Source organism: Rana temporaria, chromosome 13 (assembly GCF_905171775.1).
Source record: "Rana temporaria chromosome 13, aRanTem1.1, whole genome shotgun sequence".
Classification (NCBI taxonomy): Eukaryota; Metazoa; Chordata; class Amphibia; order Anura; family Ranidae; genus Rana; species Rana temporaria.
In genome coordinates, this window is record NC_053501.1 from 25664696 (window position 1) to 25687514 (window position 22819).

General features: G+C 46.2%; 1 protein-coding gene across 1 annotated transcript in view; it reads right to left on the reverse strand.

Moving 5' to 3' along the window:
* The window catches only part of NID2 (nidogen 2), a 105881-nt gene that overhangs the window by 69580 nt on the left and 13482 nt on the right, over positions 1–22819 (reverse strand). The window contains exons 2-4 of the mRNA XM_040332954.1: positions 18719–19021; positions 3281–3513; positions 822–1420 (exon numbers count right to left, since the gene is read on the reverse strand). Of these exons, the coding sequence (XP_040188888.1) occupies positions 822–1420; positions 3281–3513; positions 18719–19021 (1135 nt within the window). The remainder of the gene's footprint in view (positions 1–821; positions 1421–3280; positions 3514–18718; positions 19022–22819) is intronic.

A 22819-nucleotide genomic window follows, 5' to 3' on the forward strand; every position in this document is an offset into this window, starting at 1 on the left:
ATGATAGGATTTTACAAGCATTTTAACTCAGTTCACACTGGGGATTCCTGTCAGGTATTTGCACCCACATATTACAGGTATTTGCACCCACTTCCGGGAATGACTCCCACGGGAGTCACTCCACTTCCTGTCCCCACACCCGGCTGCCTTCTGGGAAACACACTGGTCCCAGGAGACAGCGGGGACCACAGGGAAAGCGCTGTGCTACTCACGCATGCGCAGTAGGGAACCGGGCAGTGAAGCCACACGGAACGAGGAGAAGAGAACTTACCTGGTCCACGCCGAGCGAGATGTCATCTTGACTCGGCGTGTCTTCCGGGTATCGCCGCTACAGCGCTGTGATTGGCTGGAGCAGCGATGTCGTCACTCCTGCACATGCGCGCGGGAGACTTCAATTCGGCAAGGTCTGGCGACTGCCGGTCCTTTAGCCGAGGATCCCCCCTGCGCATGTGCCTCTGCAATCAGCAGCTCATTGCGAGGGGATTATCTCCTAAACCGTACAGGTTTAGGAGACATTCTCTATACCTACAGGTAAGCCTTATTATTATAGGCTTACCTGTAGGTAAAAGTTTAAAAAATGGCTTTACAACCACTTTAATGCATTAAATGCATCAAGATAAAAAAAAAAACCTTCTGCCTTTACAACTCCTTTAACTATGCTTCATTTCATCATGAGCCACCAAAAAAAGCAGAAATAGGATCAGACGCTACAAACGCGTGATAGATGTCCCCTGTCTGTCACCCTCCGGGAGGTAAACATCTGTCTGTCTTTGGCTACCTTAACACCACAAAAGGTACAATAATTTTCATACTGGTCTTACCATCAGTGTCCAGTCCTCCCACTTCCTCATTTCCATAAAAACGATTACTCCTATAGACATCAGACCTCTGAGGATCCACTGGATTTGGGGTTACATTATTGAAATCCTCAGACACCGACTCAGAAGGCTCTTCTTGGGTTTCGTAAGATGGGATGTTGCCAAGAACTCTACTCTCCGATCGCTGAATCTCAGGCTCAACTAAAGGCTCGTCCGGGTTATAAGGAGTCCAGCTGGGCTCTTCCTGAGATGGAGGTAAAGGATTGTTTGGTGTATATAACGTAGCATGATCCTCAGCGTCTATGAAATCATGAGTTCTATCAGGGTTCAAGACTGCACTGTCCGTAGTGGGTGCCTCAGTGGTTTGACCGGCTGGGTAGTCTTCATCCTCATAGTTGTCTTCATAGTTGTTTTCACCATTAAATTGGTTTTCCAGTTGTTGTTGTTGTTGTTGTTCGGGAAAGTCATTGTGCGAGTTTATCAGCGGAACGAATCGTTGCTGTGGATGGTGGTGAGGCACTTTTGCTGGAATTACATTATCAATCTCTGAAAGGCTACCAATATGGAAGACCCACACTCCGGGAACGCCAACGTTGCTTGTTCTAAGGAGCGAGAGCAAAAATTAAACAAATAAAACTAACTAAGCTTCTACTTACTACACATAACAAGGTCAAATTGAGGGGCCAGTCCGCCAAAAATTATTCTTTCACCAATGAACGCCTGAATAAAACAACTTTTGAGCAATAATTTTATAGTGGCACCACTTTACTGTAATGTTTTACAGAATGCATTGATCCAGAGCTCACAATGCAATGTCCCTGCCAGTCCCATACGTATTGTTGTAAGTGGAAGCCAATTAACCTATCATTATGTTTTTGAATTGTGGTAGTTAGTCCATTCAACATTTGAAGAACAAAGCAAAGCATAAATCACCCACTGTTGAGTATTGCAATGCCGTTTAATTGGGCTATGATAAGTACTGCTGCACAATCCAGGTGAACCATCTGTGCGATGTGGTGAGATGCATTAAAAGAAATTGTGCGTGTTCAATTTTTGGGTCCATTGGCCGTCCATTAAAGAATAGCCTGCCCTAAAACAACACATAACACTAAACTTCAGGGGGGTTGTTGGCGGTACTTCCCCTTTCGTGTTTTCAGCCAATGGAATGCATATGGATATAAGGAAGTACTGTTGAGCGTTCTTGGCTTGTGTAATGTTAGCACTGATATACCTTGTGAGTAGGCTCCAAAAAATAATAATAATAATAAAATGCACATTTTTTACCTGCATTTATTATTATTTTTTTTCTAAAAAAATTAACTTATCCTTTAAGGAAAAAAGATTTTTAAGCCTAAGCTTTGTCAAATGTATTTTATTTAAATCTGTCGATCGCCCATCCTTACCTCTGTAGCGGTAATCTTCCAATGCTGCAGAGAATAATGTGAGCCTGCCTCAGGTACCTGTCATGTGCGCTCATAATTCATTCATAGAAGCTGTACTAAAAAAATCCATGAATAGAATGCAATCTATGAACGGAGGATGGGTGGATGAATAAAAATACGCCCCTTTCTAACCAATGATGCAACAAAGCTCTTAATTCACTCCCTAGTCATCTCTCGCCTTGATTACTGCAACTCCCTCCTCATTGGCTTACCCCTACATACTCTATCCCCCCCCTTCAATCCATCATGAATGCTGCTGCCAGACTCATCCACCTTAATCGATCCGTCTCTGCTACTCCTCTCTGTCAATCCCTCCACTGGCTTCCGCTCACCCAACAAATTAAATTCAAAATACTAACGATCACCTACAAAGCCATCCACAACTCTGCCCCCAGCTACATCACTGACTTAGTCTCAAAGTACCAACCTACTCATTCCTTTCGTTCTTAGCAAGACCTCCTGCTCTCTAGCTCTCTCATCACCTTCTCCTATGCTCGCCTCCAGGACTTTTCCAGAGCCTCTCCAAGCCTATGGAACACCTTACCCCAATCTGTCCGCTTATCTCCTACTCTATTAGCTTTTAGACATTCCCTGAAAACCCTTCTCTTTAGAGAAGCCTATCCTACCCACAACTAACAACTGCCCCCCCCCCCCCCCCCCCCATCTTGTCCATCTGATCATCCCCCACAGATACGACCCTTTGTTCCACTTGACCCTACCTTCTAGATTGTAAGCTCTAACGAGCAGGGCCCTCCGATTCCTCCTGTATTGTACTGTCTTCCCTGATGTTGTAAAGCACTGCGCAGACTGTTGGCGCTATATAAATCCTGTATAATAATAATAATATATAGTATGTACATCAGCTGCCTTGTTTTTTTTTCTTTTCTTGGAACTGCACTACTATATGCAGGGTCTTGTTTTGCTGTTTTGAATGCTAAAACTTGTTTGATCTGTACCTCTGTTGTGAAAACTTTATCCCTTTTATTTAAAAAAAAAAAGGGTTTATTATGTCAGACTTACTGATAAAGATTCTTCACAGACTGTTCGCTGCTTGTGACGCTGTAAAACGGCGCTTCCTTCTTTAACATCTCTGAGTCGCCCCGGCTGAACCCCACTCTGGCGGGGAGGTCGAGGTGCACATTGTAGGATTCCTTCGGCCTTGTCCCGAAAAACTGGAGCCCATGTTCGGGATACAGGAATATGGCGTAGGTGTCTGAATCGTCGTACGCGAGCACAGCCTGGAATGTGTTAAGCTAGGAACAAAAATAAATAGTGGCATGTCACAATGTTCTGAAATCATGAACATAAAGTATAAACACAGTGATAACCAAGACATTCAAATATGGAAATGACCAGAAATAGCCTGGAGAGCCTTACAAAAATGGCTTTCCATTTTCACAATTAATTTACATACAAATGATATAAACCACGTGTCAAACACAAGGTCCAGGGGCCAAATCCATCCCACCATCAGAAGTTGAGTTCCCTACTCTCCCTTACATCACAGTAAGGTGTTTGACACCTGTGCTTTAGATTGTGTGAATTAAACTCTTGGGCAAAGTTGGCCGACACGTCTCCCAGGTGTTTGGATCACGGCAGCACTGCCAGCTTCCTACTTGGAGTTTCATTATTGGGAAGGCACTTCCAAAGAATCCAAAGACTAAAAGGAATGTCACAACCGTTGCTCCTCATGTTTGATCACTAGGACTGGTCAGGTGGTGATATAACGACAGAGCTTCCCACTTCTTGCTGTGTAGACAATTCCGAAGGGGATTATATTTCACTTAAAACTGAATTCCAGGCAGCTAATGACACAGCCTAAAAAAATACTGTATAAAATAGCGGTTTTACCCGACAAAAAGGATTTGTGTTCCTCTCCATGCATTTCAGAAGCTTACACTGTTCTGTCACACAGCACTGTCCTGTCTGGCAGAGCAGAAGACCTGACTTTTTTCTGCTACAGTTACGTAACACTTAGGCCCCTTTCACACTGGGGCAGGAGGTGCGTCAGGCGGTAAAACGCTGTTATTTTTAGCGACGCTTTACCGCGTCACGGCGCTATTCGACCACTAGCAAGGGCGAGTTTACCCCCCCGCTAGCGCCTGAGAAAGAGTTAAAAACCACCGCAAAGCGCCTCTGCAGAGGTGCATTGCCGGCGGTATCCCATTGATTTCAAAGGGTGGGAGAGCGGTGGAGGAGAGGTATACACCTGCTCCATAGATGCGGCTAGCAGGACTTTTTTTTACCGTCCAGCTAGCGCACCGCTCCAGTGTAAAAGCCATCTTGGGTCTATTTAAGACCTTGGCTCCCAGGTTTGGCACGCATTTTTCAAGGGGCTAGTAAGGGGACAGGATATCTGTCTGTCATGGACAGTGTTTAGCATCAGGGAAAGGTTCCAGAGGAGTAGGGAAAGTTCAGGGACACACCATCTTTCCTGGAAACCTTCCCATTTGGGTACGCACTGGCCAGGCCACATTCCTCTCCCTGAAACTTCCATCTGACACTTTACTGTTCCGTCCTGTGAGTCTCCCAGGTTGGGTTGACTTCCTGGCCGGCTTGTGTATTTCTGGACTTCTGATACACTATATTCCTGTTTCTGCACCTGGACACTGAGGGGTAGATTCACAACGGAGATACGACGGCGTATCTCCAGATACGCCGTCGTATCAGAGTATGGCCGGTCGTATCTATGCGCCTGATTCATAGAATCAGTTACACATAGATTTCTGTTAGATCCGACCGGCGTAAGTCTCTTACGCCGTCGGATCTTAACTGCATATTTACGCTGGCCGCTAGGGGCGTGTACGCTGATTTACGCCTAGAATATGTAAATCAGCTAGAGACGCAAATTCACGAACGTACGCCCGGCCGACGCAGTACATTTACGCCGTTTACGTTAGGCTTTTCCCGGCGTAAAGTTACCCCTGCTATATGAGGCGTATATGCGGCGCACCAATGTTAAGTATGGCAGTCGAAAATTTTACATCGTTCGCGCAAGTCGTTCGTGAATAGGGCTGGACGTAATTTACGTTCAAGTCGAAAGCAATGACGATTTGCGGCGGAATTTCGAGCATGCGCCGTTCGTAAAAAAAAACGTCGAATACGCGGGATCACAGTTAATATACATAAAACATGCCCACATCATCCAAATTTGAATTAGGCGGGCTTACGCCGACACACATACGTTACGCCGCCGTAACTAAGGGCGCAAGTTGTTTCTGAATACAGAACTTGCTCCCTAAATTACAGCGGCGTAACGTATCTGAGATACGTTACGCCGGGCGGATAGATACGCCATTGTATCCGAATCCAGCCCTGAGTGTTTTCTACACACTGTACACCTACCCACATGCATACATTCTGTGCCCGTGCGGCCACCGCTGCTGAGCACACACTAATGTTTATATCTCACCCTGAATTCATGTGTCATAGGGTATAACCGCCATGGAGTTACTGAACGCAGACATTTTTCTGTGCCTGTGCTGACGCCGCGGCACATTTCAAATGTTTATATCTCAGGCCTGAATTCAAAAGGCAGACGATTCACAGGGTCCGTTCATGCTGTGCGCATGTAAAAATTTGCTCAAATGCAACATAAGCATTCAATTTGGTCCTGGATTATGCAGTTAAAGCGGATGTGCCACGGGGAAAAAATATTAAAAGCCAGCAGCTACAAATACTGCAGCTGCTGACTTTTAATATTAGGACACTTACCTGTCCTGGAGTCCAGCGCTGATCGCAGCAGAGCACGAGCGATCGCTCGTCTCTCTGCTGCTCCCCCCTCCATCCACGCTCAGGTTCCCTACGGCGCATGCGCGAGTCGCGCTGCGCCCGCCGATTGGCTCACACGCTGTGTGCTGGAAGCCGAGTGTTCCCAGCACACAACGGGCGACAGACGGGATGTGACGGAATGCCCGTCTTTCGCCCGTAGCGTGTGGCCGGAAGTGGGTGCAAATACCTGTCTTTAGACAGGTGTCTGTACCCCCCTCCCCCCTGAAAGGTGTCAAATGTGACACCGGAGGGGGGAGGGTTCCGATCAGCGGGACTCCACTTTAGGGTGGAGAACCGCTTTAAACTCTACCAACCAAAACTGCTCTGCTTTGCTCAGATTTGATTATTATGTAGCTTACTGATGCCAGTGTGTATGAGCTAGGGTTGCCACCTCATCCCTTTAAACCCAAACACATATTACACAGGTTCTGGGGCTAATTAAGATGGTAATTAAACTCACTAAGTGCCTTTATCCGCAATCAATTAGTTTCAGAACCTGTGTAATCTATATGTGTTCCGGTTTAAGGGATGAGGTGGCAACCCTAGTATGAGCCCTAAAAATAACATACTGGGAATGTTGCTTATGCAAGCGACTAAAATATATATATAAACATGTGGACACAAAGGGGTAGATTCATGTAGGAGATACGACGGCGTATCTCCAGATACGCCGTTGTATCTCTGAGTGTGCGGCGTCGTATCTATGCGCCCGATTCATAGAATCAGTTACGCATAGATTTGACTAAGATCCGATCGGCGTAAGTCTCTTACGCCGTCGTATCTTAGTTGCAATTTTAGGCTGGCCGCTCGGTGTTGCTTCCGTATTTTTACGCGTCGAATATGCAAATTAGGTAGATACGCTGATTCAGAAACGTACGTTTGCCCGGCGCATTTTTTTACGTCGTTTACGTTAGGATTTTTCCGGCGTATAGTTAGCCCTGCTATATGAGGCATATCCTATGTGAAGTATGGACGTCGTCCCCGCGTTGAGTTTTGAAAATTTTACGTCGTTTGCATAAGTCGTTCGCGAATAGGGATGGACGTAATTTACGTTCACGTTGGAAGCAATGGCGATTTGCGGCGGAATTTCGAGCATGGGCACTGGGATTTTTTCACGAATGACGCATGCGCCGTTCGTAAAGTACGTCGAATACGTGGGGTCACAGTAAATTTAAAAAAACACACGCCCACACCATCCACATTTGAATTACGCGGGCTTACTCCGGACCACATACGTTACGCCGCCGTAACATAGGGCGCAAGTTCTTTCTGAATACGGAACTTGCGCCCTAAATTACGGCGGCGTAACGTATCTGAGATACGTTACGCCGTGCGGATAGATACTCCATTGTATCTGAATCCGGCCCAAACACTTTAAAAATTTGTATTTTTTCTAGTAACAAAGACGATTTAAAGTAAAAAGTGACGTGTTTGTTCTCCTTTAAAACGACAGTAACCAGCCCAGCGCACCTCTATTACAGATCTGTACACAAGGTATGGTAGGATTGTTCACTCATGGGACACACTGCAGGTCAATCTTTGACTCTGGTTACTCTGTAATTATCTAGTCAATAAATAATAGGAGGAGGTGGATTCCCGGTAATGCTACCCCTTGATCCATTTAAGTGCAACAGTATGTCAATCTGTCATGCATAGAAGGGTGGAGGAGGGAGGGGGTACATGGGAATGCATAAACTACACTCATCTGTCTCCCAGCCTATCCAGTTCATCATGCCCACTGACAGCACAGCCTACATATGGCAAAACATGATTGGGGAAGGGGCTTTCTTTCCTGCTTTACACTGAAACTTGTGATATACTTAGTGGCCGTACACAGGAACAAAAATTCTAAGGCATTTAAACGAGTTGCAGCTTTCCAAAACTGTTAGGTGGTCTTCAAACTGAACTCCAGGATAAGCCAATATGATCTAAATACAAGAGAAATATGCATTCTTATTGAATCTTGATGTGCTTTGTGCATTTCTTTCAGATCTGTGCAGTAACCCAGTGTGAGACTTTCCCTCAGTGTAGGAACTTCCTGTAATAAAGACCGCTCACTGCTGATCGCTCTCCTTGTGCAGGGAGACTGGTCTGGTCTCCACCCCTCCTGTGGTTTTCTACAGGCAGCCTATAGTAAGTGGGGCTTTCTGAGCCCCTCCCACAGCTCTGCTCTCCATACAGGCCAATAAGGAATATGTTTAGACCTGGGTTCACACTGCCCATGACTTCAAAGTCACGTCTTACCAAAAGTAGTGCAGGAAACTTTTTCTAAGTTGGAGCGACTCAAGTCGCACCAATTAGAATGGCTCCATTGCACAAAATGGGGTCCGACTTCTGATGCAACAAGTGCTCCAAAGTGGGCGCAATTGTTACATGTGTGAACCGGGCCTCAATGATTGGGGAAAACGGCTATGAAATGTTGTTGCAAGTGTACAGGATGGAAGATGGGAAGAAACGAGAAGCAGAGCACTAGACATGATCGAGTGAGTGCGACAAATGCTGGCACAAGATCAGAGACCGACTCTACAGTTGATGGCGGAGGAATTGGGCATTAGCAAGGACAAGGGGCACACCATCGTCCGCAAAGATTTGGGCAAGCGGAAGATCTGCTCCCGGGTTGTGCCACACAAGCTGACAAGACGAATAGAAACCAAAAACGAATGGAAACCTCTGGAGATTTCATTACCATGTGTGACCAGGATCCATCCTTTCTAGGAACCATCATCACAGGGGATGAGACCTGGTGCTACCAGTTTGATCTGGAATGCAAGCGGCAATCGAAGGAATGGCACGCACCATCTTCCCGTGGTCACACTCCTGCCTTGCACACAATGGCACCAGGGGACCAAAGTGCTGGGGGGAGCTGGAGTCGAGGTAATGCGTTCTCATCTTCCTATAGACCCACCAAGTATTTAACCCCTGCAGATAAGGCATATAGGGGTGGAAGGGGGGACAAAAAGGTTAGATTTTGTTCAATTCCTAGAGTTGGCTTTAAGACAAATAGATTGACCATACAGAAACAATCTGACATGTGGGAGAAGGACATAAGGCAGGCATGTCCAAAGTCTGGCCCGCGGGCCAAATGCGGCCCTCGTTCCAGTTCCCTCGTTCCAGCGGCCCCACTGGTAATTTGGAGATATATATATATATATCTCTTTTGTGGCCCCCAATGAAACCCTGAGCCCCCCCGAGGATATACCATATTTATCGTTCAGGGAGGGGGCCGGACGAGTCCTGTAGATTACATACAGGAGAATCTCCTGTATACTCGGCAGCATTTGGAATAGGAAGTCCCGTCTCCTGGCCTGGCATTGGACGACTGTTCTGTCATAGGAGGCAGGACTTTATATTAAAGAGGCCGCCGAGCAAACAGGAGATTCCCCTGTATGTAATCAGTTTGCGCTCGTCCCGCCCTCCTCCCTGTCCCCTCCGAGGCTGCAGATGGGCATGGATCAGGCTGCACTCATGGCACGGATGAGGCTGCACTCATGGCACGGATGAGGCTGCACTCATGGGCAGTGACCCTTATTTTGCTTCACAGTTCTTTATTTTATTTCACCACAAACAGCCACAAAGGCAAGAGAATTATTGTTGGGCAGCGTATTTGGTAATTTGCATTTCATTTTAATGGTTCAAGGAATGTCAGGCAAAATGGTCGGCCCTCACGCATGTTCACTTCATTAAATTTGGCCCGCTTTGAAAAAAGTTTGGACACCCCTGACATAAGGATATAGTTTAAAAGCTCCCCTTTCCTTTGCAGTAATAAGATACAACATGGCAGGGCTTCTTCAAAATAAAATGTGCTTCATCTCTTGCAGTGACAGTAAGGGGCTGAGAGTACGGGGTGGTGGGTTATCTGTGGTTTTCCTGAAACTTTAGCACAAACATTTTGCACTGTTCCCTTCATTGGCTCGCCTCTAGATTGGATAATTCAGTGCCGGCAGTGGGCCCCGCTGGAATTCTTCTTGGAAACGTTCATTTTAATCTAACAGAGCAGCGCGGGGAGCCTCCTGCCTCATTAGCGTTTAGCTGTACTTTTTTCAGAACTACTAAAGAGGCTGCAGCTTAAAGTTTCTCAAACAAAAGGATCAAAGAAAGGCCTCTCCAGGAGCTCTCCACTGGGAAAGACAGTGGCCCTTGGACACGAGGGAGCTAAAGGGGCTAGTTAAAGCCTCCGTGCCAAATTCTCCGTAAATGGACATTTCACACAGCCTCCCTTGGCTCCAGCCGCAAGAGTAAATAGCTTGCTTCCTGTTGAACGGCACAGAGGCTGCTTAAGTCATCTGAATTTTATACTGTAGTCTAATCAGTGACGCCATGCACAGCTGGAATTCTATATCCTTAACATTGCACAGCCAACTTCAGCCAATCAGAAGTCATCCGACACTCATTTTGTTGGAACAGCCCCTGTCCACACTATTTCTTATACCGTATTTTCCGGCGTATAAGACAACCTTTTGTACTTAAGAACTTGCCTCAAAACTCGGGGGTCATCTTATACGCCGGAACCTGTCTCAGTCTTCAAAAGCTGCACCTCCTCCTCGTGCTGTTCCGCGTTAGGCGGAACACTCAGTTTCCCAGCAGAGCCTCTGTTCAGTGTTCCGAATATCACGGATGTCTTCTCATCCTCGGCCACGGACGAGAGGACATCCGTGATAGACGGAACACCAAACACAGGCTCTGCTGGGAAACTGAGTGTTCTGCCTATCACGAAACAGCACAAGGAGGAGGCGCGGCTTTTGAATAATGGACGCCCACAATCTTACTGACTCTGTACAGGGATAAGGTATGGGATCGTCGAGGTATGCAATGGCACAGTGAGGTATGCAATGGGCACAGCGACGTATGCAATGGGCACAGTGACGTGTGCAATGGGCACAGTGACGTATGCAATGGGCACAGTGACGTATGCAATGGGCACAGTGACGTATGCAATGGGCACAGTGAGGCATGTAATGGCACAGTAAGATTTGAAAAAAGCTGAATAAAGCCTGTTCTTGTCATCGGTTGTTCCGGCTACCCCTCAGCTTCCAGACAGACTAGCAGACAGTCTTATATGGCGAGTATATCCCCATTTTTTTTTTAGCTGGAATATTAGAGGGTCGTCTTAGACGCCCAGTCGCCTTATATGCCGGCAAATACGGTACACAATCGTGTGTTATTCCTGTTTTATTGTATATGCATGGATTTTAAATTGTATTTTTTTGGCCAAAGACAAGCTATATCTGTTGTATCAGGTGTCATCTTCCTTTGATCTCCTTCCACTGTGTTGTGGGATCTGACCAGTCATGTTCCATATGTCATGTTTTTGATAGGGTAAAAAACCCAATGAACATAAACTACATGGACAATGTCATTCCTTACCCTCTTCCACTTGCAGCGATCCTTGTGATTATTGTCCTACTATTGTCACCAAGACTGAAAGTGAGGGGAAAATCCAAATTTCTGAGACATCACAGGAACAGGATCACTGGGATTGTAGAGCAATGCCCTTTCACACACCAGTCAAATCATCTCTTTTGTATCCGTGGTGGTCTGGCCTGCTCTCTCCATTTTTCTGCAGTCAGAGTAGATGTTCTAGGAAGGAGGAGGCTGGCTGTTACCGTGTTTCCCCCGAAAATAAGCCCGGGTCTTATATTAATTTTGGCAACCTAGAACACACTAGGGCTTATTTTCGGGGGATGTCTTATTTTTTTACGGTATGTATAATGATCTTAAAGTGGTTGTAACCCTAGAAAAAAAAACACCTTTCCTTTAAAGCATAATAGATTGCATAGTGCATATGCTGTGTCATTTATCCATCTCCTGTGTCCCCTGTCTTCTCTCCCCTCCCCCTCCCTGTCAGGTCAGGACCTAAAAAGCATCTTAAAATCCATCCTTATAGAATTATGCAATACATTTTTAGGAATTGTGCCGATGTGGGGTGCCGTGTGTCTCCCTTTGTGGGCAATATCTTTCTTAGAGCTGACCGCGGGCGTCGGGTGGTAGGAGAGCGGAGGGAGGAGCCGGTGTCCCGCTGGCATCTGTCCGCTCCGTGCGGTGAGGAGGGAGGGGCTGCGGGCATCGGGCAGGAGGAGAGCGGAGGGGGGAGCCGCTGTCTCACTGGCATTGGCCCGCTCCGTGCACTGGGGAGGGGGGCCACGGGCGTCGGGCGGAACTAGAACAGAGAAGCCGGTGTCACGCTGGCATTGGCGCGCTCCGTGCACTGGGGAGGGGGGGCCGTGGGCGTCAGCCAGGAGGAGAGGAGAAGACCTCCGGCAATCATTCTGCAAGGTGGCACAAAACATTTTTTGACAGATTTTACTAGGGCTTATTTTTGGGGTAGGGCTTATATTGCACCCCTCCCCGAGAATCATGCTAGGTCTTATTATCGGGGAAACACGGTATGCACAAAAACGCACTAAAAGGCTTGTACATGTATCTTCAATGAATTTCCATTGAAGTCTATGGGGGCTAAAACACACCAAAAGAAGAACTTGAGCCTTCTCTTGTCAAATAGGTTTTTAGTACTAAAGAGAAAGAGGAGAAAGCCCCAATGAGTTATCTCCAGGGACAATTATACATTTTAATCCACATCACAAGTGAGTGCCATCATCAAGTTGTTATAATTACAGATGTTGCACATACACCACTGAATTATAAAACAATACATAAGTATCTTAGAAATATGTGATTTTACGGGTAAAATGAGAGTTCATGCTAAGACCTAATGTAGGTGGATAGGGCATCTAGCATTCCTTCTTTAGTGTTCTAAGGGGTTAATGAGCTAAAAATCTAGAAAAGGAGAGAATAAAAAAAAAGAAAAAAAAGAGAAAGAACAAAAGAAAAGAAGGTGGTAACAAATGGGGGTAGGGGGGTTAAGACCCCTCCTACCACAGGCCTTCCAGATGTACATACTGCTCAAAGGTCTGGTTGGGAGTAGAAAGACACAAAGAAGAGAAGATGAATTAGCCTAGCGCAGTGGTCTCCAAACTGCGGCCCGAGGGCCGGATGCGGCCCTTTACTTGCCTTTATCCGGCCCTTGGAGCACTATGCCTCCCACTGATACAAGACACTATTCTGCCATCTGACACCGACAATGGAGCACCATTTCTCCCACTAAAGCCGCGTACACACGATCAGTCCATCCGATGAGAATGGTCTGAAGGACCGTTGTCATCGGTTAACCGATGAAGCTGACTGATGGTCCGTCGCGCCCACACACCATCGGTTAAATAACCGATCGTGTCAGAACGCGGTGACATAAAACACAACGACGTGCCGTGCTGAAAAAAATGAAGTTCAATGCTTCCAAGCATGCGTCGACTTGATTCTGAGCATGCGTGGATTTTTAACCGATGGTTGTGCCTACTAACGATCGGTTTTGACCTATCGGTTAGGAATCCATCGGTTAAATTTAAAGCAAGTTGGCTTTTTTTTAACCGATGGTTAAATAACCTATGGGGCCCACACACGATCGGAATTTCCGATGAAGCAAGTCCATCAGACCGTTGTCCTCTGTTTAACCTATCGTGTGTACGAGGCCTAGCACCATAAATGGGGCAATATTCCTGCCTATGATACCAACGATGGGGCACTATTCCTTCCCCTAATACCAGATGTTTAGTCCCACTGATGCCAGGAAAATTTCCAACACCGCTGGCCAAAGTTCGGCCCTCCAAGAGTCTGAAGGACAATAAACCGGCCCTTTGTTTAGAATGTTTGGAGACCCCTGGCCTAGCGCATCACCTGATATATCAACATGGATGTCACACCACTTCCTCAAACTCAATCTTTCTAAAACTGAGCTCATCATTTTTCCCTCCAGCCCATGCCCCTCCCCCTGACTTCTCCATCAAGATCAATAATACAACCATAAGTCCCTCCCCTCATGCCAAGGTACTAGGTGTAATCCTAGACCCTTACCTGTCCTTTCAGCCCCAAACCCAATCACTGTCCAAATCGTCCAGACTTCACCTCCGAAACATCACTAAAATACGCTCCTTTCTAATCGTTGAGACCACTAAGCAACTCATTCACTCCCTTGTTATCTCTTGCCTTGACTACTGCAACTCCCTCATTGGCCTACATCTCCACACACTATCCCCTCTTCAGTCTATCATGAATGCCACTGCCAGACTACTCCACCTTACCAACCGTTCAGTGTTCGCTACTCCTCTCTGCCAATCCTTTCACTGGCTGGAAGGATTGGCACCGCAGAGGGGGATGGAGGCAGGGGGCGATTGGAGGCAGGGAGTGTTGGTGGCACCGCAGAGGGGAATGGTGGCACCACAGAGGGTGGGGGATGGAGACAGGGGTTGTTGGTGGCACCGCAGAGGGGGGATGGAGGCAGGAGGTGATTGGAGGCAGGGAGCCTGGGGGAGATTGGATGCAGGGGGAGATTGTGGAACCGCAGAGGGGGGGGTGAAGGCAGGGGGGTGTTGATGGCAAAGGGTGATGTGACTAAATAATTTGCCCTTATTATATTAAAAATAACAAAAATATGTTTTTTACACTAATATCTACCTTAAATCACATTGCTATATGCCTAGCGTACTTGTTTGTAGCCAAAATACTGAACTTTGCACCTAAAAATGTAATTTAGTAACTTTTGTGAAATGCCAGTAAAAACGTGGCTGCGCCAGTAAATTTTCAGGTGTTGTGCCAGTAAATTTTAATCTGGTAGGTTGGCAACACTGCCTGAGCATGTCGGCTCAATCACAGAGTATCTGGTTCCAGAGATGGCCGCAGGATGACGTCATACACATGAAACCTCATCCTATACGTAAGTTACGTCCAAACACTGGGGCTTCCTCAGTAGGGGCTACTCTGATTGTACATTGGAGACAGGTGATCTACCGTTGGCACTGCCTATAGTGGCAACTTTGTAAATGTAAACATTGAATTTTTTTATAATAAATTTAAATTTTTTAATGGAGAGCACTAGGTCTGTGTGCTTTTTCTTCCTGCATGCATGCTGTGGTGATAGGAGTTTTATCAACCCATCCGAATAAGATGGTAGTAAGCTGAGAGGCTTATCTACAAGGGTGGTAGATTCATGTTTCGTATTATGTGTCACAGTGGTGATTGAAGTGGCATCAAGTTGGATATCGTTTTTTCATATGTTGGGACTATTTTTATGTACAATATTTATTGCACGTATTTGTATATTGTGTTTACTATTTTGAGAGTGGCACTACATCATTTTTTGGTATTTAAAAGATTTTACAAGCTAGACGGAAAGTCTGTTATACAATAGTCTGATTTTAGCTGGGCGGCAGCACTTCCCACCCCTTGACATTCTCCAAACACAGATCTGTGACTAAAATCTGGAAAAGCCACCAGCAGCCGTATACACACTACATTGTGTGCTCCATATGTGTCTGAAACCCACAAGAGGACTCATCGATTTGGTCATTGTGCGTGCAGCTGTGTCTTCATCTCATGGTAACGCAGTTCTAAGTACTGCCATGTCTTCTTTTACAAGCCTGTTTCATTTAAACAACTGTCCGCAAACCATCTTCTCTTCAAGAACACATGCCACATTCCCGCAGCTAGAAAGACTTCTTTTAATTAGTTTGGAAAGGGAAAAAAAAAAAGTCTTGAACAAATAAACATTAAATCTGTTATTATCATTCATGGTCGCCCCCACTGGAGAATGCACACTTGATCCTAGTAGGGGGTACAATTACCCTTCCAGGAACAAACATATGGAGGAAGACGTCTAATAAGCTAAACAAAAAAAAACCCAAGAGCAGATCCTTCAGAGTTCCTCAGCTCCAGTCTGTTCAATACATATGTGAACAAGATGGATTCTGCTAGCAGAGAAGCAGGGCATGCTGGGAGTTTGCAGAGCCTCACAGAGATTCCAGGCCAGGAAAAGCATTAAAAACGGTAGTCAACGGCACTTAAGGTTTGTCAAGAGGATTGGCCTTCTAGGCAAACATATGTACTTAAGAGAGTAAAAAGATCTGAAGCTGGAGACGAGCCAGTTACAGCTGAGTCAACAAGAGGGTATTACCGTTTGCAAAGGGTCAGTGAAAATGAAGGATTCAAAATTCCCGAAGGTTAAGAAAAAAAAAAAAAGAATCTCCCCTGTCCGCTAAATAACCTGCGCAGTTTTAGTGCATTGAAAGAGAAACGTTTCAGTGGCCCTGAACAGGAAAATCCCGGGAGCTAGATAGAAAGGTTCCTCAAAAATGACTTATGGCTTCTAACTTTACGTAGAAGTCAACAATGGTCTTAGGAATTATAGAGAGCCCCAACTACTGTGACATCAAAGGGCACACATAATGTTCAGTAGATGCAACGCTACAGAGGACGGTCTAAGACTGCAGACCTTTTAGAGAAAACGATGGTCCACACTAAGGACCTGCTAGAGGTTTGGTTGGAGACATTGCTGTAGAAAAAAACAAGAGACTTGAGCTAGCAGAGATAACCGATATTACTCCTTTACAAATCAATGCTTCCACTACAATAATAGACTCTTGGGCTCCAAGGGCCAAAGGAGAATATCGAAGGGCCATAGGTTGGGCGCTAGGGATTATGAAGCCTTGCCTATGGAAGCCCATGTTTTCAGTTAACCTGTCTTTTTGGCCATTCAGGACAACCAACCAGTCCCCTTTACAGCATTTGTTCTTTTTACTAATATCCCCGCCCACTAAAGCCTTTGGAAATGAGGAGAACAGACTTTTAGCTAGATTCAGGTAGGGTATCCTAACTTTGCGGCGGCGTAGCTTAGCGTGTTTAAACTACGCCGCCGTAAGTTAGCTCAGCAAGTACATGATTCACAAAGTACTTGCCTGCTAAGTTATGGCGGCGTAGCGTAAATGCGGCGGGCGCAAGCGCGCCTAATTCAAATTCGGCTAAAGGGGCGTGTTTTATGTTAATGGGCTTGACCTGACGTGATTGAAGTTTTTTTGGAACTGCGCATGCGCCTACATTTCCCAGTGTGCATTGCAGCCAAATCTGCTGCACGGGCCTATTGATTTCGACGTGGACGTAAACGACGTAAATCCCTATTCACGGACGACTTACGCTAACAACGTAACATTTTCGAATTTCGAAGCAGGAACGGTGGCCATACTTTAACATTACTATTCCAACTATTTGATGGAATATCTTTAGGCCTGATAATGCCTTACGGAAACGGCGTATCTGTACTGCGTCGGCCGGGCGTACGTTCGTGAATAGGTGTATCTAGTGATTTACATATTCTACGCCAACCGCAATGGAAGCGCCACCTAGCGGCCAGCCTAAATATTGCACCCTAAGATAGGACGGCGCAAGCCGTTGTATCTTAGATAGGTTTAAGTGTATCTCTGTTTGAGAATACACTTAAACTTAGGTCGGCGCAGATTCAGAGTTAGGTCGGCGTATCTACTGATACGCCGACCTAACTCTACCTGAATCTAGCTATTTGTCTTCTTCCTCCAACTATGCAGTGCACAGAACCTGAGCAACCAATAGGAAGGACCAATTCTAGAGGAAGGGCAAAAGCCTTGTGTAGGGGAAAAATCAAAGTTCAAATTTGCTCATCCTCCTCTCCAAAAGAGAATAACAGGGCAAAGTTTGGGCACAAGCCAAGGCATGGAGCCAGATATGCACATGTATGGATGGGTTGGGGAAAAGCCGATCAGGGGCTATGTATGCCAACGTCTTTCTCCAGGAATAGAACATTACATCCATTATTTTCACCTCTGATAAGCACCTGAAAACATTTTTATCCATATCCTATTTCTGAAACAAAGAAATAATAACAAACAATGGAAAATGATCATCACACAATGACTGGCTGCATCACATCTGCAGGAAGTCTTCCATATTTTTTCTGACAACAAACTGTGCATACATAATTAACCCAAAGAATGCACTACTCTGCAACAGTCCATACCTACAAACCATGCAGTCATCATTATATAGAAATAAATGACATTTTATTAACCACTTAACAACCAGGCCAATTCTGACACTTCTCTCCTACATGTAAAAATCATAATTTTTTTGCTAGAAAATTACATTGAACCCCCAAACATTATATATGTTTTTTTAGCAGAGACCCTAGAAAATGCAATGGCGGTCATTGCAACTTTTTATCTCGCACGATATTTGTGCAGCAATTTTTTAAACGCGTTTTTAAAAAAAACAAAAATGTTTCATGCTTTAAAAAAAAAAAAAAACTGTAAAGTTAGCCCAATTTTTTTGTATAATGTGAAAGATGATGTTACGCCGAGTAAATAGATACCCAACATGTCACGCTTCAAAATTACACATGCTCATGGAATGGCGCCAAACTTCGGTACTTAAAAATCTTCATAGTCATATAAATGTGAAAGATAGCACTTGGGCCTTTGTAAAACCCTAGAATTTGGGGTAGCTTAGGTGCAGTAATCATCCCGGCTCCCAGCAGCCTGTTAAAAATGATAACAGGCTGAAATACACGGCTGACAATGTACCAAGTGGTACTCGGGTTTAATGTGTTCCAGGCATGCATCCTTGAATGCATATGCCCAAAACAAGAGTCACACTCAGTGTTCAGCCATGGCATATTTTAAGCCTGTCATAGATTTTAACAGGTTGCTGGCAGCGGGGCTAGCCACTGCCCCCTGTGCCCCCCCGGGACACTCGAAAACACCAAAGCACTAGTGTACACGAGACCCAATTTAGTGAATGCACATATAAGAGGCAACTCTAAGCTCCATCACTCACCTTATTTGAGGGTTCTGCATGGCGTGTCACCTCCTCGTATGCCCCCACATTGTCCCAGGTTACCATGAAAACATTTGTAGGAGAAAACGCAGCTTGTGGGAATCCTCTGTCGACCTGCCTGGCTACAGTGCTAAGAATGTCTGGGGAATTGTCCTGCCGGTAGTAAATCTTGCCTTTTCCGTTGCTCGTGTCTATATCGGACAAGAAGGGGGCGATCACCGGGAAGTCGGTGGGAAAGCCATCATCCACGTACTGCGTTTCCCGGGGAAAATCTTGGGTAGAAATAATGCCATTGGTCCCTACCTGGTGAGAAGACAGAATAGAGATTTAGTTAATCAGCAGAATTCATTTATTTATTACATGTACTTATATAGTGCCATCAATTTACACAGTGCATTACATATACTGTATATTATACATTCACATAAGTAAATTGGCTAACATTAGAAATGATTCTACCGTCAACTCTGATAACTACAGACCACAGGTATAAGCTATACACTCTCCATTGGTAACAATCGGAGGTTTAGCTTCTGACAGTAATTGCATAGGTTACCCTACATTGCGTTAAGGCAATGTAATGTTAAGGCATTTTTTATGACTAGGCTGCCAATTTACCGCAATGGATAAAAAAACATGCATGACCCTTTAACAATGCATTGCACCAGGACAAAGGGTATATGCGCTGTGATGCATTGGGGTGCCATTCACGACAAATGACTCCAACACAGCACAAATAGGAGAGGTGCCTTGCCATGTGTTGTGTTACAGCATGTGTAGTACCCACTGCCACATGCAAAAGTGTGCCTGGGCCCTTTATCTAACAAAAGGCTTTGGCTTGATATAAACTTTAATATCGGTATAGAGTTGCCAACATATCTGTTTCCTTTGTAGAGTTCTCAGACATGGAGTATGAACATTGCTAAAGATAGATATATATCTATTTCTCTAGAGCAGTGGGTCTCAACATTAGTGAGACCTGGCCTGGTAAATCCTTACAAAACCTCCACTGACCCAACAGTAAAAATAAAAAAATAAACAAAATCACACAATAAAAGGATTCTGAATCGGAATGGGGGTTCTGGGGATTCTGCAGCAGACTTTTTGGCCCTATAAGAGATGAGGTTTCTGGGGAGAGGTAGGGGCAACTGTGGGGGATGTGGTCTTTATAGAGAACTGGAGGACTCTCCAGGAGGTTTTTCAGGAGCACTGTGGGAGGATCAGAGTGCACTGCAGGGACTGATTGGCAGTGTGGGACACTGTGGGGGGCTGGGGACACTCTAGGGGGGGCTGGAGGCTCTGCAGCAAGCTGGGGGCATTGTCAGAGGCTGAGAGACACTGCAGACCACTCTGGGAGGTTGGGTGGCACTGTGGGAGATCAGAGTGCACTGCAGGGACTGACTGGCAGTGTATGACACTATTGGGGGCTGGGGATACTCTATGGCAGGGATATGCAATTAGCGGACCTCCAGCTGTTGCAAAACTACAAGTCCCATCATGCCTCTGCATCTGGGTGCCATGCTTGTGGCTGTCAGAGTCTTGCTATGCCTCATGGGAATTGTAGTTCTGCAACAGCTGGAGGTCTGCCAATTGCATATCCCTGCTCTATGGGGAAGCTGGAGGCTCTGCAGCAAGCTGGGGGGGTTGTCAGAGGCTGAGGGACACTGCAGACCACTATGGAAGGTTGGGTGGCACTGTGGGAGATCAGAGTGCACTGCAGGAACTGACTGGCAGTGTATGACACTATTGGGGGCTGGGGATACTCTAGGGGAGGCTGGAGGCTTTGCAGCAAGCTGGGGGCGTTGTCAGAGGCTGAGGGACACTGCAGACCACTATGGGAGGTTGGGTGGCACTGTGGGAGATCAGAGTGCACTGCAGGAACTGACTGGCAGTGTATGACACTATTGGGGGCTGGGGATACTCTAGGGGAGGCTGGAGGCTCTGCAGCATTGTGGGAGGCTGAGGGACACTGCAGACCACTATGGGAGGTTGGGTGGCACTGTGGGAGATCAGAGTGCACTGCAGGGACTGACTGGCAGTGTATGACACTATTGGGGGCTGGGGATACTCTATGGGGAGCTGGAGGCTCTGCAGCATTGTGGGAGGCTGAGGGACACTGAAGACCACTATGGGAGGTTGGGTGGCACTGTGGGAAATGAGGGGATCAGCAGCTAGCTGGAGGCTCAGGAGGAAGGAGGCCACGGCCTGGCAGCAGGCCACAACCCAGTGGTTGAGAACCACTGCCCTACAACAAATAAGCAAAGCAAGAAGAAACTGACCAACTTGCACAAGATTTATAAAATGTTCTTCGTTCCCTCTCAAGGATGCATCCTATTTGGGGCAATTGGAACTGTACTGCTTCAGCCAAAAAATGCAGCGCCTCTTTGGCATGACAGCAACAGGTACACTTTAATTCCTCACAGCTGGGACTGTCCCCTGAGAGGCTTCAGACATGATGGATGATTTCCAGAGATTGTGCGCTATTCAGGTCAAACAGCTGTTCTGTGCATTACATGCATACCCGGGACAATGTGAATGTTGTACCAGATCACATCCCTCATGAGGAGTGGAACGAGAATTAGAAGCAGCTTTTACATACTTCACAAAGCATAGCAACTGTCATCTAATACAGCATGACAAGGCGGTACAAAAAGAAATCATCACGTGCAAAGTGCAGAAATCCAAAAAAAAAAAACTAGATTGCACATTTCCAACGATTTTTTTAGCCATACAGCATATGAAGCATTGCAGTGGTGCCAGAAATGACATCACAGGAGACGCCATCATGTCCTGGCAAGACCCTGCAGCATTGTAGGACCAAGGGTGACCATTCATCAGTATTGTAGACACCAGATCACAAGAGATCCTATTCTGTCTACCATAATGATCTGTTTCTTCTTTGTCTCCTGAAAGGATGAGCGCCTATAAGGGCGGACCATTAAAACAAAAATTATCAAGCTCCCGAGAAGACCAGGCCACTCCTTCTTAGGTTGTAAGTATCAGCTACTTTGGGGTTTAATTTACTATAGACCAGGGGTCTCCAAACTTTCTAAACAAAGGGCCAGTTTACTGTTCTTCAGGCGGGCCGGAAATTGGTGTCAGTGGGAGGAATAGTGTCCCACCATTGGTGTCAGTGGGAGGAATAGTGCCCCACCATTGGTGTCAGTGGGAGGAATAGTGTCCCACCATTGGTATTAGTGGAAGGAATAGTGTCCCACCATTGGTGTCAGTGAGAGGAATAGTGCCCCACCATTGGTGTCAGTACCAAGAATAGTACCCCATAATTTGTGTCAGTGAGAGAAATAGTGTCCCATCATTGGTCTCAGGTGGAGGAATAGCATCTCATATCAGTGGGAGGAATAGTGCCCCAAGAGCCTGATAAAGGCAAGCAAAGGGCCGCATTTGGCCCCCGGGCCGCAGTTTGGAGACCCCTGATATAGACTATACACTTTGCAAGTGCAGCAACACTCTGCAAGTGTAGTTGCTCCAGAGTAAAAGGGGGGAATCTCTGCCAACTTCCATCATCCAATCATGTGCAAGCTCGGCTCAGCTGATCCCATCCTTCCAGCTACCAGTTGTTGCTTTGTGACCGTTAGTGACAGTGGGGTCACAGTGCTGGTGCCACGCCATCGAGCATGTTCCCAGCACAAACCAGCTGTATGCATGTATAAGGCCCACCTCTACTACATTACCAAAAGTGTTGGGACACCTTCCTTTACACACATGAAATTTAATGGCATTCCAGTCTTATTCCGTAGGGTTCAATATTGGGTTGGCCCACCCTTTGCAGCTATAAACAGCTTCAACTCTTCTGGGAAGGCTGTCCACAAGGTTTAGGAGTGTCTATGGAAATGTTTGACCATTCTTCAGGAAGAGCCTTTGTGAGGTCAGGCACTGATGTTGGACAAGAAGGCCTGGATCACAGTCTCGGCTCTAATTCATCCCAAAGGTGTTCTATCGGGTTGAGGTCAGGACTCTGTGCAGGCCAGTCAAGTTCTTCCACCCAGTGGCAGCACAAGGTCATCCAGCACCCAAGGCAAAGATGCCAAACTGCACCTCCCCCTTCCCTTAGCGTTAAGAGTCTGGGCACCCACATCCTTG